Source organism: Arvicola amphibius, chromosome 11, assembly GCF_903992535.2.
Source record: "Arvicola amphibius chromosome 11, mArvAmp1.2, whole genome shotgun sequence".
In the NCBI taxonomy this organism is placed as follows: Eukaryota; Metazoa; Chordata; class Mammalia; order Rodentia; family Cricetidae; genus Arvicola; species Arvicola amphibius.
The window spans coordinates 21,422,085-21,440,262 of record NC_052057.2 but is presented as its reverse complement, the minus strand read 5'-3'; the positions used below and the strand labels follow the sequence as shown (position 1 = coordinate 21,440,262).

The 18,178-nt window shown below is 43.3% G+C and overlaps 1 protein-coding gene across 1 annotated transcript; it reads left to right on the top strand.

The window, feature by feature from the left end:
* Window positions 1–320: 320 nt before the first annotated feature.
* Window positions 321–17,867, top strand: Tm4sf4 (transmembrane 4 L six family member 4). The gene is made up of 5 exons (XM_038347712.1): window positions 321–717; window positions 1,390–1,479; window positions 10,948–11,084; window positions 15,662–15,851; window positions 17,213–17,867. The coding sequence occupies exons 1-5, from the start codon at window positions 544–546 to the stop codon at window positions 17,228–17,230; spliced, it is 609 nt and encodes a 202-aa protein (XP_038203640.1). The 5' UTR covers window positions 321–543; the 3' UTR covers window positions 17,231–17,867.
* Window positions 17,868–18,178: the final 311 nt, after the last annotated feature.

The window sequence follows — 18,178 nt, the reverse complement described above, 5'->3', positions numbered from 1 at the left end:
TTTCTGCGAACAAGGCCGAAGAAGAGCCACGCAGATCGCTCAGGGTTGGGAGGCATAACGTTAATCAGGACATTAGAGCGTTTAGCAGAGGGATTTATGTAGAGCCTGGGGGCATATTTCTTTATTTGGGCAGGGACGGGGAAAATTTAAAGGGACAGTCCCACACACTGCCTGCCCCAACCTTCTCTTCAGCTGCACCCACTTGAGTGTCTTGTCTGTGCTGGTGGATTATTAACAGAGGTTATTGGTCACCATGGCAAAACAATTGACCGATTGCACAGAACGTAATCTCATTTATGGGGGTGCAAAAAAAAAAAAGACATAGGGTCAGGGATATAAATGCCCATCACCACTGAGGGCCTGCTGTAGTTGAGGAGTGAATCGACTCCAAGGAAACAGTTCAGAAAGCTCTGACCCTTGGCCCCCAAATTTCTTACGGAACTGAGTACAGCTGCGGGAAGGCGCTGCCAAACTCGCGGAGGAGACCCGCGAAGCAGGTGGTGAGGAGCCTTTGATCTCTGTGCTTTCCTGCGCCATCCCAGCATGTGCACCGGGGGCTGTGCCAAGTGCCTGGGGGGCACCCTCATTCCCCTGGCTGTGTTTGGCCTCCTGGCGAATATCCTGTTGTTCTTCCCTGGAGGAAATGTGGTGGACGACAACAGCCACCTTTCGGAAGAGGTCTGGTATTTCGGAGGCATAGCGGGAAGCGGCGTCTTGGTGAGTAGAGAAACATTAATATTGCCACAACAGAGAATTCCCCTGCTCGCATCCTTTCTCACTCTGTGCTTAGTACTTGGGATGCCATTCTGAAACTAACAACCTTTACGTACTGAAAAGTAGGGCCTTGATATACTCCCCCTCCCTAACAGCGGCTGGGGACATCTTGGGTTACTAAGCGGTTCATCCCCCTAGCTTGGGCTGGAATCACCAGAGGACATTTGAGCCCAGAGAATCAAGCCACAGCCGCTTGATTGCTTTATTCCAGTAACATAGTGCCAATAAGAATTATAAACAAAGCCCAGTGCTTTCTACAAATGGACTGAGTTAGAACGCAGAGGTCCAGAAGCTCTCGTTGGGTTTCTTTGGCCCTCCGTTTCCGATATGGGTGGGACCTCCAGGTTGTAGCGTGACACCAAGTCTCTTTCCCTTGCCCTAACACTCCCTTTAAATGAAACCTCGGGGTGCCAGCTCTTAAAACCTCTTCACGGAAGTTGGTCAGTCAGGCCAAACGGAACCCCCATACTCAAAACCGCCTATCTACACACGAGCCATGTTTGCTGTTAAGTCTTGCCTGCCTCCTTAAGCCACTGAGACCTGGGGTCTTCACTGGCTGGAGAGAAAAGGCAGGCTTCCCTTCGCACGCACGCTGAGCCCTTCTCTTGCCGGCAGATGATCTTCCCTGCGCTGGTGTTCCTGGGCCTGAAGAACAATGACTGCTGCGGTTGCTGTGGCAATGCGGGCTGCGGGAAGCGATTTGCGGTGAGTTGACCCGGTCGACGGCCGGAACGACTCTGGGGTCCACTGCTGGTTTGTGCTGGGCACTATGGGTGTGCCGAACCAGCCCCAACCCAGACTCTTGGGACATCTGGTACATGATTACGCTCTGATTCTCACTGGTACAGAAGAATAAGAATAAGCATATCAAATTCTGCAACCTTCATACTTAGAGGTATAGAGACGCTTAAGTTTTATAAGTACTTACTGATGTCAGAGCTTCAGAACTGGAGGGACACGTAGAGAAGACAGAGGTGGGGGCCTCAGACTTCCCTTTGCCACTAAGAAGTTAGGAGAACTTAAACAAATCCTATCTTTCTTCTGGCTCTGAATTGCTTCCTCATTAAAGGAGACCTGGGGCAAGATAAAAGACGCTATCTCCCCTCCCTAATAGCCCACTAAGCTCCCTCCTTTACCACAGCCAAGGGCACTATTTCTGGAGGCCCAGCAATTCCCACTGCCACCCAGAATCTGCCTCAGGAGTTCGGCTTCCTCTCCTGTTTCACACGGCTTCCATCTTTTAGTTGGAGAGCTAGAGACTGGAGAGGCATTGATGTTCTGGGGAGGGGGGCGCAGAAGGAATGCTGGCATGCGGTCAGGTCCCACTTCTGCATCTGGGCAAGTCACCAACTGTTAAGATAAACAAGTTGGACTGGAGCAGAATTCCCTAGATATGGTCAAACCCTGCTACATAGATACGTGTGTCCAAACGACAAAGACAGTTTCTTTTTGCTCGTCCTCCGGTTGTTTTCATTCTAGAAAGGGAGGAAATCCTTGTTTTTATGGGGATAAGTCTTTGCTGTTTCTAAATCTTCAAACCTCCCTTCTAACAAAGAAAGAACCCAAGACCCTAGGAATACAGGCGACATTGGGTGACTAAAACATAATAACACTATGTTCATGTTTGCTAACAATTTCAGTTTTCCTTTCAAACTAGTGATATAAATGAATAAAACACTTGACTTTAAAACTATTAAGCATTTGGTTAGATGGAGACAGACGCTGGGTTTGATGGGTAAAGGATGGTCCTGCTCCAGCGTCCCGGGGTCCAAGTTCCTCTCATGGAGACACCTAAGCCAGCTTCAAATTCTTGAATGTCTCTCTGCCCGTTCTGAAGCAGAGCTGCCTTGACATTTCCTTCTCACCATCATCTGTCCATTTACTCAAGGAAGAAGGCATTCACCAAGAGCACACAAAAGGCCGCTGTGCTCTGTGTATGAAACACTGGAGATTTTGTGTGGCACTGTATCATTCATAGAACATCACTTCTAAAAGTCACCGTAAACGCTGGAAATTGTTATTTCAGCGTTTAAAATCATCATTTACAAAGAATATAAGAAATGGCAACAATCCATTTGATGTAATTGTATCGTAGGTTGTATATACTTGATAATATTTCCCTATGATTGGCTGGCTATGAAGAAAAGGAAGAGCTATATAATTCATGTTCCCATCAGACCATTTAAAACTTGTCAGCTTTGGAAGATAGGTTGAAGATGACGGTTTGAAAAAACAGCAATTAAAGAATTTGAATGAAAATAAGGAAAAACCGTATCTTAGAAATCGGTCTTAGCGTTGCCGGGTAGAACTAGACAATAACTGAGTGCCACACAACAGGCTGGCAGGCAGGCGGGTGTGCAGGCTTGCTTGTGTCTTTCTAGGTTTCTCTATAACTAGAGTGAGAAGCACAACCATGTTCAAAGTATTTTTACAAAACTTTAATTTCATTAGATTTAAATGAAGCAAAGAGTACTGCAAGAAATTCATTTTGTTCATTTGTTCAGTTGAGAAATATGTTCTGAAATATTTGGCCTGGTCAATATGTATCAGGACTCCTGAGGCCTCCCACTCAGATCTGCCCTTGACGTGGGTTGGGAATGGCCGCATCCTACCTGCCAGCTGTGCACACAGGAAACCAAGGCTTTAGGCCTCAGCTACTAGAGACCGGGGCACTGTGCTGGACAGTCAGCACCTGGGTTTTTTGGTATGAGTGGGGTTGTGTTTGAATCAAAGATCAGAACACAAAATGCACCTGTATATCTTACTTCTTTTCTAATGACAAAAAATGAACCTAGTATCTCGCTGGCCTAACAGCACAACCTTGCCCTGTCCTACGTTGGTATGGCCTCTGCTGGCATGGCTCTAAGGTTCCATACATGCTGCTTTTGTGGAACCTGGTAGTGCCCCCGTCCCCCTCCAAGACACACACACACACACACACACACACACACACGCTCATGATACAAACACACCACACACAAAGCTGCATACTACATAGTGACCCTCTGAGCTATTTTCGTAAATACTTAAGGCATCTCCTTACAAATGAACACCACGCCAGTTGTCTGTGGAGCTCGGAGAAGCCCTGCCAGTCGAAAGATCTATAAGCAAACACGGCAGAAGCCAGAGTGGCAGTTTCCCTCACCTCCACTGGCATTGTTATGTTTTTCTAGAACATTCCCCAAATGTTAACTGAACTTACATCATTCTTGTCCTTCGGTTATAAAAAAAGCAGGAATTGGAAGGTAGGTGGGTGGCTGTGGAGCTAAAGTGAGCTCATGACCTGTAACCAACCTTGAAATTACCGAACTATGCATAGTTTCATTGTGAAGTCTGAGAAAATGAGTTAGGTGTTCTCTCTCTCTCTCTCTCTCTCTCTCTCTCTCTCTCTCTCTCTCTCTCTCTCTCTCTCTCTCTCTCTCTCTCTCTCTCATCTCTGACCCCATACAGGCCCCTGAAGCTCAGCCCGAAGGTCAGAACTCTCTGAGATAGATTAGGCTGACGTGAGCCAGGAAAAACAGCAAGGGTAGGTACTTGCAAGGTGGCCTTTGAAGCCCTGACCTAGGTTCTTTTTTTAGGTCCCAACCTCCTCTTCCCACGCCTAAGAGTCTCAGTGACTTCTAACTGTTTGTCTGTTTGGTCATTGCCCCCTGTACTCTCTTTAATGCCTGGAAAATGTTAATCTCTCAGGGCCCAGTGGGACAACCAATTAATTTGATCAACTCATTCACTTTAGCAAAGGTCCATTTAGAAACCTTGGACTTGACTCAAAGTTGAGCGTCTTTAATAATACGATGGAAAGTAGATTGATAAAGGGGATAGCTGGGGGGCAAGGCAGACATTTCAGTTCTTAACAGTATCGGGTAATAAATCCCCGACATCCACACTCCAGGCAGGGCAATGCAGCCGACTTTTTGGAGAAAGATCTTGGTCTCATCATAAGGCGATCTGTAGGCAATAGAGTCTGCATTTCTTCTTGTGCTCAGCTCACTGCTGCGCCCTACAGACAGATCCTGGATATCTCGTTCTTTACTCCTTCCAGTGGCAGATTGGAGGAAACTTAAGAAAGGCAATGCTTTTAAAGGATGCGTGATCATAAAGTAAGAAGTTAAAGTGTGGATTTCCTTCTTTCCACTCTTATCTTCAAAAACCCATTTTCTCTGGCCAGGAATGACACTCTGTAGCAAAATGACTACCTACCATGTGTATGTCACTAGGTTTAATCTCCAGCCTACCAAAAATTTGAAGAAAACAAAACAAAAATGTAAAATGCCCTGTTGTAAAATGAATTGTGGCAACACCATTGTTTTAACTTTCGGAAAGATATTACCAGAATCTGGGAAAGAAACTCCAACATTAGTGTAAAGAGAAGGAAAGGAAGTCCCAGGTACGTGTTCAGTATGGAAGACATAAATCCTAGACAAATCCGCACTAGGCAAATAAAGTGAGGAGTACCAGGAGGTGACAGGGGATGTCTATACTTTCTCAGGCTTACCCCTCACCAAAGCCCTTTAAACTACACAATCAAGTCCTCGTTTTACAAGTGAAGAGACTCAGGTTGGGCATCCTGTTCTTGATTGGAGCCCACATAGCGTTCTCAAGCTGAGCCAAGATAGAAAATATGAGATGCTACTGTTTTAAGAGAAAACAGTTGGGTTTGCTGGTACGCTGTAATCCCTGCACTCGGACGCTAGCCTCAAGAGAAAGGAGGGAAGGATGGACCTGGAGAAGACTGACTTCAGGGAGCCCCCACTGTCAAGTAGGAAGGGCAGTGCCACCAGAGGTATCTTCTTTACCTGCATTGCCGCATTGCCGTTGCCCAGCCCTGTAAATACTATATCCTCAGGCCCCATGTTTTTCCTCCCGTTTTGGCCCCATCGTCCTTGCCATGAGATCAGACCAAAACCAGCATATAATAAATGGCCAAAGACACAGTCATTTGTCAAAGCAATGACAGTACTGGGCTAGGTTATCACAGGACCTTGATAGGGAGGTCATACGGTGGTCAGGAGGTGAGTTAAAAGGCATCTGATACAGGATTTTCTTATCATCTGTTTCAAGGAAAACTTTCAAAGCATTCAACGTGTGCATGCATGTTTAGCAGTGTGAACAGAGTATGTTTGTGGGGGTAGCTCCACTGTAGAGCATTTGACTGCAGAATGTGTTTCTGGAACAACCACCTAAGAGGAAATTCATTTATTTTGTTTCTCTCCCCCAGACTTTTGCATTTTGCATTTGTAGAAAGGGAGGTGAGGGTTCAACAATAAAAATATCGCAGCATAATAGTAATATATTGTTAGGCGCTCTTGTATTGAGTGCACTATGGTGTCATGGAAATTTTCCCAAGAATAGGAACAAAAGATTCCTGGCGTCTTATCAGTGAGTAGCATGCTGGGCATTATTTAATAATTCATCCCCACCCTGAGAAATGTCTGGTTCTTCTAGAAGGGTCACTAGTCACTACTGAACAGGTTCTCTTAGTCATTAATTATTATTATTGAGCCTCGTTTTATGGAAGAGGAACCGAGGCAGAATGATTAACTTCTCAAGGTCATGCTGGAGGAGCCAGAACTTAGACCCAGCTCCTACTCCCTGTAATTCATACCCATGACCATGACACATTAGTGTTCCTCTTTTCTATTTATTCCTTTCAGGGTGATAACACATGACCAAAGCTAGGATGGCTGTTCCCACTCTGGACTCCAAAACCTGGCAGGCTTTGGTAGCGCTCTCAAGAGGCGCTACCTTGGATGCGGTCCCAGATCTTTTGCCTATTCACTTTAAATACTATCAGATTAGGGAGTGGCTGCCCTAACATACTTAATTTGACCTCAGTAAACTCCCATTGAATAAAAGAAGTTTTTATTATAAAACCTATGATAAATGGTACTTAACCCATGCTGGTTTTAAGACAGATCATATCTGGCTGAGTGTGGTGGCACTAGCTTTTTGATCCCAGCACAGAGAAGTAGATGCAAATGGATCTCTGTGAGTTCTAGACCAGCCTTGTCTACATAGTAAGACCCTCTAGCAAAACAATAAAAAAGACCATGTACCCCACTAGTGAACTTGACTAACATTTAGGACTCTTTATGTGATATGGATTAAAATAATGTGATGTAAAGTTGCTTTATGTGATTCACCTATTCTGTAAGATAGGATGTTTTTTAAAATTCATTTTAAGGTGGGGTATTTTTCAAACTGGAACTCAAAAATAGAACATACCACCTACAGCTCTCCAAAGCTGTAACCCAATGCCCCACTCCTTTTCAGATACACTGTAAAGCAAAATAAAGCACTTTCTATTTGCTTAAGAATGACTACAGTCAAGCAAAGGAAAATGGCTCTGGGCTCTGATTCTTCTTCATGGACGGGCTCTGTGGGAGCCTTCTCAGCTTGGTCGATCACCTTCCTGGACCTGGGGGGAGTTGGGAGGACCTTGGTCTTAGCATAGAGTGGGGAACCCTGATGGCTCCTTGGCCTTGAGAGGGAGGGAGGGGAGGTATGGGTGGAGGGGAGGGGAGGGAAGGGGGAGAAGGAGGGGAGAGAAAGGGGAGAAGGAGGGGAGGGAGGGGGGGAGGAGGAGGGAAGGAGATGGAAATTTTTAAATATAAAAAAAAATAAACCATGAGAAAAAAAAAAAAAAAAAAAAAAAAAAATAAAATGAAGTTACATAAAGATGAAAAAAAAAAAAAAAAAAAAAAAAAAAAAAAAAAAAAAAAAAGAATGACTACAGTCCTCTCTTTTATCACATTTCTTCCCTTCTTGAGAGGAAACATTTCCATGAAGTCAGTGAATGCCAGATCCATAAATTTTAAAATTTTTTTTTCCTACCAAAAATTTCAAATGACTTAGATGAAGAGTGTTCAACATGGCCGTCCCGTGTGACTGAGGAAGTGGAAAAGGGCCTCTTCTATTCAAAATAGGACCGTATTCCAAAGAACTGATACAAAAAGACATATATTTTTATTCTGATTACATGTTGAAATAACATATTAAATATGCAAAATTAAACAAAATAACTGATAAAGTTAATATCTTCCGTCTCTTTCTTTAAGCTAGAACATTTACATTATATATGAGATATCGTCATAGACAGAGGTGGTCTAGGAGAAGTTCAAATGCCTATGTTTTGATAAAAGGGGACACTGCCCTCTCGTTGATGGTTTTTGTTAACCTGGTTTCTCATTCGCCTAAATGGGGAGGTGTCTGCTCTGTGCTCACTCTTTGCCACAATCCTCTCACACTTTAGGTAAAAATTATATACGAACACCCTCTCAAAATAACTTTTATCTCTTTTTTTCTAGTCAGGGTTTCCTGTATCTCGGGCTGATTTAAACTTGACATATAGCCAAGTAAAACTTTTAATTTCTGAGCCTCCTGCTGCCACTTCCGGGAGCATGAATTATAGGCATGCATCATTGTGCCCAGTTTTCAAAAATACGTAAAATAGCATTCGTTGGATTTTAAAGGAAATTCATTATATTAGAGGATTCAAAAACAAAATGTTAAAACAGCTAATGCACGAAATGTCAATAGAAGTGCTTTTTTACTTACTAACACAGTGAATAAAATTAGATGTGGTATCAAGTCTATCAGAATTTCAAATTAGTGACAGGCAGTGATAATGGTTGCAAAGCTATAATGTGGAAAGATCTACAGGCAGTTCAAGAACAGCCTGGGCTACTGAAGTCCCCATCTTGAAGGGAAGGGGGACATCCTACTGCTGACAACATCACCAGTACAGGCTCACCTTGTGTCTGATCAAACATGGTAAAATGTTTAGAACTGGTACCCAAACTCCTTTACCCAGATCTCTCAGGAGGAATAGTATGAGTTGAATTTTTCCTTTCACTACCCCCTGGGTGTGGAAATCCTGGGCTATTTTAGCTGAAGAAGCCTATTAGATCTGTGGAGTCATTGTTTGGTCCAGTGCTGCTGAGGGTGCATCAACAAGGTCTCCTAAGAGACCAATTTCTTTTCCTGGAAAAGGGACTCTTTTTTAAATACAATTCAAAGACCCCCTATATGTTCAATCAGTAATAGTTTAATGACTTCTGTCTACAATAGGCCAATGCAGAGAGATCAAGTAAGCAGAAAGCTATTTTCATTTTAATTTTATCTCATGTCTCTGAGAAAACCAATTTTATTCACAAGAAAACTTGAAAATTATACACTGTTCAGCGCTGGTGGTCATGGGGTGTGGGTGTGTTACACATTTACATTACTACATAGGTAGTAGGTGGATTTTCCAGACCATCCCATACCTTTCTCTATAAGAGAATGAGACAGCATAAGAAAAAGCTGCCCTGAAGGTAAGATTTCCCTCCCCATGCTGAGCATGCTACCCATTCCTAGAGTTGAACTAGCTGTGTGCAAACTGAATGGTGACTTTGCTGGAGGTGGCAGGGGATGCTGCAAAATCAGAAAATAAGCTGCTTAAGTGAGTTCCCATGTACCCAGCATGTTCTCATAGGGGTTCACAAAAAACTCACAGGATTCAGTAAGAACCATAAATATCTCAAGAAAGAGGAAAACAGAGTACAGAATTGCCTCTTATTTTCCCAAAAACCAGAATAAAGGCTCCAACAAAACCACCTACCAACATTAATACCCAAACATGTACTTATATACACACAGTTAACACATTTATATATACATCGTGTTGTAGAAAACAAATTTAAGAACCTTTTAGCTGGAATGTTTATCGCAGCCACTTATTTTTAAATGTACTCGTGTTTCTTCGGTATTGGTGGTTTAGTTGCTATATGTACTCTGCACCACTAAGAGATTAAAGTCTCTTTCATGTCAGTTTGGACACACGTACTTCCCTTTATTTTGAAAGAGGGCTTCTCTGTGTAACTCTGAATGACCCGCAGCTGACAGCACAGAGCAGGCTGGTCTTCAACTCCCAAAGATCTGTCTGCCTCTGCCTCTGCCTCTGCCTCTGAGTTGAGTGCTGAGATTAAAGGTGTGACCCCTCCCACACTCAGCCCATGCTATTTCTAATTACTATTTGGAATAGAGATTGTAGAAGTTCTACATATTTCTAATCCTAAACATTTTGTCTGTAAACAGGAGATAGCAATCCTCCAGGATGGCTTCTACCATTTGCATTCTAAATTCAATTTTGATATTACTACTGAAAAACCATCTCATCCGATCTATATTACCAATTATTCTCGTCACATAAAACTATCTTGAAGCTGGGCAGTGGTGGTTCACGCCTTTAATCCCAGCACTCAAGAGGCAGGTGGATCTCTGTAAGTTTGAGGCCAGCCTGGTCTACAAGAGCTAGTTCCTGGACAGTCTCCAAAGCTACAGAGAAACCCTGTCTTGAAAAACACAAACAAACAAACAAACAAATCTTGAACTGGAATTGTTGAGATTGTTTAACGTAAAAGAGAAAGCTTCCAACGGGTGAAGAGCTGTCGAGTCCGTCTTCAGATAATTTAAGAGCCGCCATCATAGATAAGTAAGATAGTTTTACATCTTTTTGTCCACAGGGAGTGTACCTAGAGCCAGAGTGGAGACCCTCTCGACTTCTAGTCTCCAGCAGCATAAGCAGGATCTGTGTGCCACATAGTACACTTGGCCAGAAAAATTAACCCAAGATGCTTTTCTTCTGTAACAGATTGGCCTTACATATTGATCCTGTAAATTTTATTCCTTTTTCATTTTTTTTGAAACAGGGTTTCCCAGCAGCTATGGAGCCAGTCCTAGACCTCGCTCTATAGACCAGACTGGCCTTGAATTTACAGAGATCTACCTGCCCCTGACTCCTGAATGCTGGGGTTAAAGGCATACACCACCACCACCTGGAAATTATGTGTGTGTGTGTAAATATGCATATACATTCAAACCTATATATTTAGACTTTTATATAAATATATTCAGACATATATTTATATAGATTCACATGAGTGTATAATGTGAAGGTACAGACAGTGTTGCGTTCTTCAATCACTGAATAAGTGAAAAGACAGGAGTGGAGTAACGTGAGTCACAAAGCTTCATCTCAGAGAGCTGTAGGTCCCATCTGTAATTACAAATGATTCCTACCCTATGGTCGTCATGTTTAGCATCAGGCTGGGCAGGTTTGCTGGGTGGTGTAACTGAGCATGAATAATCTCCACACGGTCTAAGAACTTTCTTGTCTCTCCTCCCTTTCAGATGTTCACCTCCACATTGTTTGCTGTGATTGGATTCTTGGGTGCCGGGTACTCATTTGTCGTCTCAGCTGTCTCCATCAACAAGGGGCCTAAATGCTTGATGTCCAATAATACGTGGGGATACCCCTTTCACAACGGGTAAGGCTCGCTGTACAATGCACACAATGTCATGGCCTCTTCAGTATGTACTCGCAAAATGTCGCCCCTCAAGGCAAAGCTGACTCTGTGGTTAGGAGCAGTTGCATAACCCTCACTTCTAGGTCATTTTTGACAAACACAGGAGAAACAACTAGAAGAGGATGCCTTAGTTGTCCAGAGAAAATTAGTTGTATCACAGCTCACATCCAAACATTAGCAGATTATAGTTAATATTTTTGTCCTCAAAGGGTGTACCTAGGACCAGAGTGTAGAACCTCTAGATTCCTAGTCTTCAGTAACATGAGCAGAATTCTCCTGCCACATAGAACACCATAGCGACAGCCCCAGCTGAATAAATGAATTCTACAATATTTGATTTAATTCCACAATTTCACTAGCCATATTTCGAGTACTCACTAGATGCTTGTGGCTTGCAGCTACTGTGCTGAATAGTGAAGATATAGAACATTCTCATTGTAGTAGATGCTCTATTAGATAACTACACTCTCCTCTGAGAAGCTTGGACCATTTCTCATTTGTTCATTATCTCAGACCCTCTATTTTGCACAGTGGCAGAACGTCCTTGGAGATCAGAAAGTATGACTGTTGGATCTTCTAGCACATAGAGAATGGGTCCGTTAAAAAAAAAACTAAGCAGTATACTAATAAAGAGTTGTCCTTCCTCATCCACGGAGGCTCCAGGACATCTGTAGTTATTGATGCACAAGTACCCTGCACAGACTTGCAACAGTATTTGCATATTGCTTATAATACTTGACGCAATGTAAATGCTATGCAAACAGCTGATACACTGTTTTGCTTAGAGAACAATGACATGTTCATTACGGATGCAATTGTAGCAGTTATTTATGATCAAATTTACGTATGTGATACCTGAACACGCAGAGGGATGGCTGTACTAACTTGTTTGTTCATTTACAATAAGATCCTTAGAAACTTCAAGAACTTCAGACTGGGGAGGTGGGAGGCACTGGCTCTGATCTGATGGTCTTGGTGTGTTCACAGGCACCAAGTACCCCAACCCAATTCTCATAACTAAACAAGCATAGATCTGTCATCTTTGCATCATATAGAGTGACTCCAAGATGTTTCTTTTACTATGGAAAACCCTCATACCTTGCAGTGAACTGTTGAGGCTCCATCACCATGGGGTTGGATTGAGGAACATAGAATTCAGAAACCAACACGTTGAGTCTTCTCTAGAGATGTTCTGTTAGTGGTTCAGTTTCTCCCACAGTAAGAGTCAGGAAAGCAGTGGGTAATGTCTTTCTGAAAAACTCTTCTGCTATTCCTTCCGTCAACAGCATCCATGCAGTGTTAGCTATGGCTTATTGTTGTGTTGTGCTGTGTGATGAACATTGCCTTCCATGACTTAACGTCAATTAGCCTAAATGCTGTGTCAAAAACGAATGAGAGAGAGGGAAGGGAACACAATAGGGGCTGTACCACTCCAAAGCAATACAACAGCCAGTGGTTGTGACAGGGAAGGCCTCTCACACTCCCCTGGAATAGGTAAGCTCATGCCCTGATTGGGATGGCAGGGAATCAATGGCCGAGGTAAGGAGAGTGACCATTGCACCTGTAGATAACACCAGAAATGCTGACTAAGATAAAAGCCGGAAAACAGAAAACCACGTTTCAGAGGGCTGTGTACTCGGGCTTTGGATGAGGCCTGTTTCCCTCACAGTTGCTTCTGGTGTGTTACTCTCACACATGCTCCCATCTTATGTCTTGCTATCCGTTCCTCACAGTGACCACTCATCTACCAATAGTGTCAGGTGATAGCTTCACAGTGAGAACAACATAGAGTCTTTATTGGAAGGATCAAGATTTCATGAATTCTCCCATCTCTGTTCACTGTACATTAAGAAATTACCCAGGATTAGGAGTGAAGAGAAAAGGCAAATGGTACCAAGCTGGCCTCTAAGATTCCAGCTTGTCCCATGCAAGCTCCCTGGTTGTCAGTTTAGTCTCTGTGAGCCCCGATAAGCCCAGGTTAGTTGATTCTGTGGGTTTTCTTGTGGTGTCCTTGACCCCTCTGACTCCTACAATCTTTCCTCCTCCTCTTCCTCAGGATTCCTTGAGCTTCACCTCATGTTTGTCTGTGGGTCTCTACATCGGTTTCCATCAGTTGCTGAATGAAGCCTCTCTAATGACAATTTGGGCTAGGCACCAATCTATGAATATAGCAGAATATTTTTAGGCAACATTACATTGACATTTTTTTCCCAGTTGTGTTTGGTTCTCTCCTAGGTCTCTGGGCTATCTGTCCTCTGGGTCCTGGCCCTCCAGGCAGGGCCAGGGGTGGGCTCCCTCTCCTGGCATGGGTCTCAGGCTGGACCAGTCATTGGTTGGCCACTCCCACAATTTCTGTACCACCCCGGCACATCTTGTAGGCAAGACAAATTGTAGATTGAAGGTTATATGGCTGGGCTGGTGTCCCAGTCCCTCCTCTGGAAGTCTTGCCTAGACACAGGAGATAGCCAGTTCAAGCTATATATCCCCTATTGCTAGCAGTCTTAGCTTGGATCACAAGTCTTAGCTTGTAGATTCCTGGAAGTTTCCATGACACTCAGTTTCTACCTCACCCTGAAATGTTCCCCTTTTCCAGTTATCTCTTCCAGTACTCTCCCCCTCCACCTCCTGATCCCTCCTGTTTCCATCTCCACACCCCCCATCCACCCACGAAATCTATTCTATTTCCCCTTCCCAGGGAGACCCACCTTGATACTTAGCTTCTCTGGGTCTGTGAATTGTAACATGCTTATACTTTACAGTTAATACCCACTAATGAGTAAATACATCCCATGTTTGTCTTTCTGAGTCTGGGTTACCACAGTCAGAATGATTCTAGTTCCATTCATTTGCCAGCAAATTTCCTATTGTCATTGTTTTTAACAGCTGAGTAATACTCGATTGTGTAAGTGTACCACATTTTCTTTATCCATCTTTATCTTTGGTTGAGAAACATCTAGGTTGTTTCCAGCTTCTGGCAATTACAAATAAAGCTACTATGAACATAACTGAACAAGGTCCTTGTAGTATGACAGAACATCCTTTAGGTTTATGCCCAAGAGTGGCATAGCTGGATCTTGAGGTAAATCGATTCCCAATTTTCTAAGAAACTGCCATATTGATTTCCAAAGTGGCTCCCACCAGCAATGGAGGACTGTTCCCCTTGCTCCACACCCTAACAAAAATGAGCTATTGCTTATGTTTTTTTTTTTAATCTCAGCCATCCTGACAGGTGTAAGATAGAATCTTAGAGCCATTTTGATTTGCATTTCCCTGATGGCTAAGGATGTTGAACAGTTCTTTAAGTGTTTCTTAACTATTTGAGATTCCTTTACTGAGAATTCTCTGTTTAAATCTATACCTCATTTTTAAATTGGATTATTTGGGGGTTTTGATATCTAGTTTCTTGAATTCTGTATATATTTTGGACATGAGCCTTCTGTTAGATGTGGGGTTGGTGAAAATCTTTTCCCATTTTGTGAAGTGCTGTTTTGTCTTATTGATAGTGTCCTTTGCCTTACAGAAGCTTTTTGGTTTCATGAGGTCTCACTTAGCAATTGTCCATCTTAGTGCCTGTGCTGTTGGTATTCTGCTCAGGAAGCAGTCTCATGCTATTTGTTTGGTTTTAAGACAGGCTATCACACTATATCTTTGGACTTGCCTCAAACTAAAGGCATTCCTCCTGCCTCAGCCTCCCAAGTGCTGAGATTACATATGTCAGTCATCACACTTGGCTGACAGACTTCTTTTTAGTCATGTGACATGACCTATTTTATGCAGTTGTGGATGGCCACTTGATAAGTTGTGACAATTGAACTGGTCTCTAACAATTATAACTAGGGCAAAGGCCATCAACATGCATGTAGTGCTGCCCTGGTGCAGCCCCAGATTCCCCTTCTTTATAAATGTCTGTGTGCTTATTTGTCCTCTTGGCCAGCCCACAAAAATCTCTCTGTCACTTAGTAGTTTATGACTGGGACAAAGCACATAAATTCTCTGAGCCTCAGCATCCTTGTTTGCGGAAAGGAAAAAGCCCTGGGTTTCTGTGGGAAATTGACGGATGAAGACATGAAATGTCTGGGATGACAGCCTGCATGGGAGATGCAGAAGAACCTGGGGTGTTGCGGGAGCTCCTTCTGCTCCTTCAGCCAATAGCCTTTAAGATACCAGCCCACTTAGGCATGGTCTCTTTTGCTTTAAAAAGCAGCGGTAGCCCTGCCCCCCCTCCTCTCTCTCTCTCCCGGCTACTAGACTCTGTTCCTGGTCGCATAGAGGGCTGTTGTCTAGGATAGTGATCCATAAGTTTTCCCCTTAAATAAACAACCCTTTTATTAATTATAATTCCAAACTGGTGTGGGATTGTTTTGTGACTTACACCTACACCGGGGAGATGTGCTTGGGTTCTTTCTACTGATATTACCGGGTGTTTCATTATAGGGCTTGTTTTGCACAAGAGAACTGGTAATGGCTACTTGCTAGAGTAGAGGTTCATGCACGTTTGACAAATGTCGCCTTCCTGCCTGTTTCCCTGTCACCCGCAGTGATTATCTTAATGACCAAGCCTTGTGGAACAAGTGCACAGAGCCCAAGGATGTGGTCCCCTGGAACCTGACCCTCTTCTCCATTCTGCTGGTCATTGGAGGCATCCAGATGGTTCTCTGTGCCATCCAGGTGGTCAATGGCCTCCTGGGAACCCTCTGTGGGGACTGTCAGTGCTGCGGCTGCTGCGGGGTAAGTTAGGATCCTGCTGTTTCTTCTCAGAGCAGAGGAGGCCAAGTTAGGCCGCCGTCACCATGAGATGATGGCAGTGAGTATGGCCACCTGGGAGAAACCTGGCCACTCGAGGGTTCCGCCCAGCTCATATGAACAGCACCATTGTCTTATTGTGTTTGTAGTGAGCAGTGTGCCCAGACTGAAGCTGACCACACTCCCCAGCCCCACAGCCAGCTACACATGGAGATACAGAACTATAGCATTAATAGAAGGGCTTCAGGAAGTGTTTGCCAGATGGGCATGTTCCTAGCAACCATACATCACATCCGGCCGAGAATTCTCACTGCCTCCGATGAAGAGGATCAGTGCAAAGCCTAGACAGTTTCTGATACAAGAAGAGAAAGAAGGGAAATTAGTCAAGATGGCTTTTCAAAGTCCACCATAAAATATCAATAACAAAATACAAAAAGTAAGAACAAATCTATAGGTAATAAAACAGTCTGATGACTTCAGCACATAACCAATTAGATCAGGCAACTATACATCCACACACATTTATTATAAACAGATTGAAACATGAATAAAACAGTAACATTTTTACATTTCAAATAAGCAATATACATATGAAAATATATGCGAAGACCCCAGTAACATGGTTCAGAAAGAGCCCACTTCCACATCCACTAGTCACGGGATGTGAGCAAGTTGATTGATTTCTCAGCATCCTGCTGTCCCAGCGGCCTGTGGTCTCGCCTATGTAAAGCTGTGCAGGTCAACTTCTGTCCACGCAAGCTGAGAGCCTCCAGAGTCTGGCGTGGTTCTTAAATAAAGTGTCAGAAGGGAAGTCTCCTTAATATCCAAGCTGTGAGAACTGGGTGGGTGGCCAACGGGTGGCCAGGTGCCCTGAGTTGTTTACCTATGAAGTAGGAGCATTAACTCCACTGCTAATATTACGGGCTCAGGGTCTACTACAGGGTAATAGCTACACATCGATTTTTGCACACTCATGAGATTCGGCAAATGGTGCCTGTAATTGTCCCCTCGCCGTATGGCATAGGCTCAGTGGATGGAGCACTACATGGGTTCTGGATTCATTGTAGCTTTCAAAAAAAACCACTCTTTTCACCACAAGTGGCTTTACTAATCAATAATAATAATTAAAAAGAAAGAAGTTTCCATGCCATTAACTGAAAACAAATAAGTCACAGAATAAAGTCTGAAACTTAAGTCAACAGCTGAAGAAAGCATTTAGTAGGAAACCATTCGTGCATGGACAAGAGAAGTCAAAAGGAAGAAGTTAGGGGAGGGTGAGATAGAGCAGCGAGACAGATGAAAAACAAAGCAGGCATCTTAATTAATTTTCTTTTCCTCCCCTCTAGGGCAATGGAACAGTCTAACAGGTGTGGCCAGCTCCTCCAACCTTACAGCACTTCCTGTGGGAAGATAGACGTGCCACGGACACGCCCCAGACCCAGCCTTGCTAATTCTTGCCTGCTTCCTCCCAGGCAGAGCTTGGGAGGCAGGAGGGATTCTTTTCTCTCTCCGCATAACTTTGCTCAACCTAGAAATTTGGTGGGTTGTTTTGTTTTTTCAAAAAAAAATTAATAATAATTGGGTAACTTTACAAATTAGCCCCCCTTTTAGAAATCCAGAAGAAGTTAAAAGCAGATTTTTCATGACTTCCTTTAAATAATGTAACCAGAACGAAGTCATTTCTCCTACCGCGCCGCTTCTTTGTATATAAAGATGTTCCTATTTTTGGAAGATCTGCATAACTCAAAGGGAAAAAACATTAACGTGAAAACCAGTTTTCCAGGATGCATGGATAAGGAGTAATTGCTGTATGATACATAATTTTTATGGGAAGCCTGTTTTGGCTAACTTGTCTGGACTGCTTGTGACTAGTTTTATGAGGCTGTCATCATTAGCCAGGGCTCCCACATGTATATTAAATTAAATTATTTAAATTCAGAATTAAAATAATAAACACGGTGTGTGTGTGCCAGGGAGGAAGAAGAAAGAGAATGAATCATATCTGTTTGTCCTTTCTTTTTTTCTTTTCTTTTTTTTGGGGGGGGGGTGTTGTTTTGTTTTGTTTTGTTTGTTTCTTTTTTTTTTCTGAGACAGGGCTTCTCTGTGTAACAGCCCTAGCTGTACTGGAACTGGCTCTGTAGACTTTGAACTTACAGAGATCCTCTTGCCTCTGCCTCCTGAGTGCTGGGATTAAAGATGTACGCCACCCTCACCTGGCTTCTGCTTGTCTCTTTTTATAAATACATTCTTTTTTTTTCCATTTCTCCATTCCTTCTTTGCTTTTTGTTTGTTTATTGTTTGACTTTTTCAGC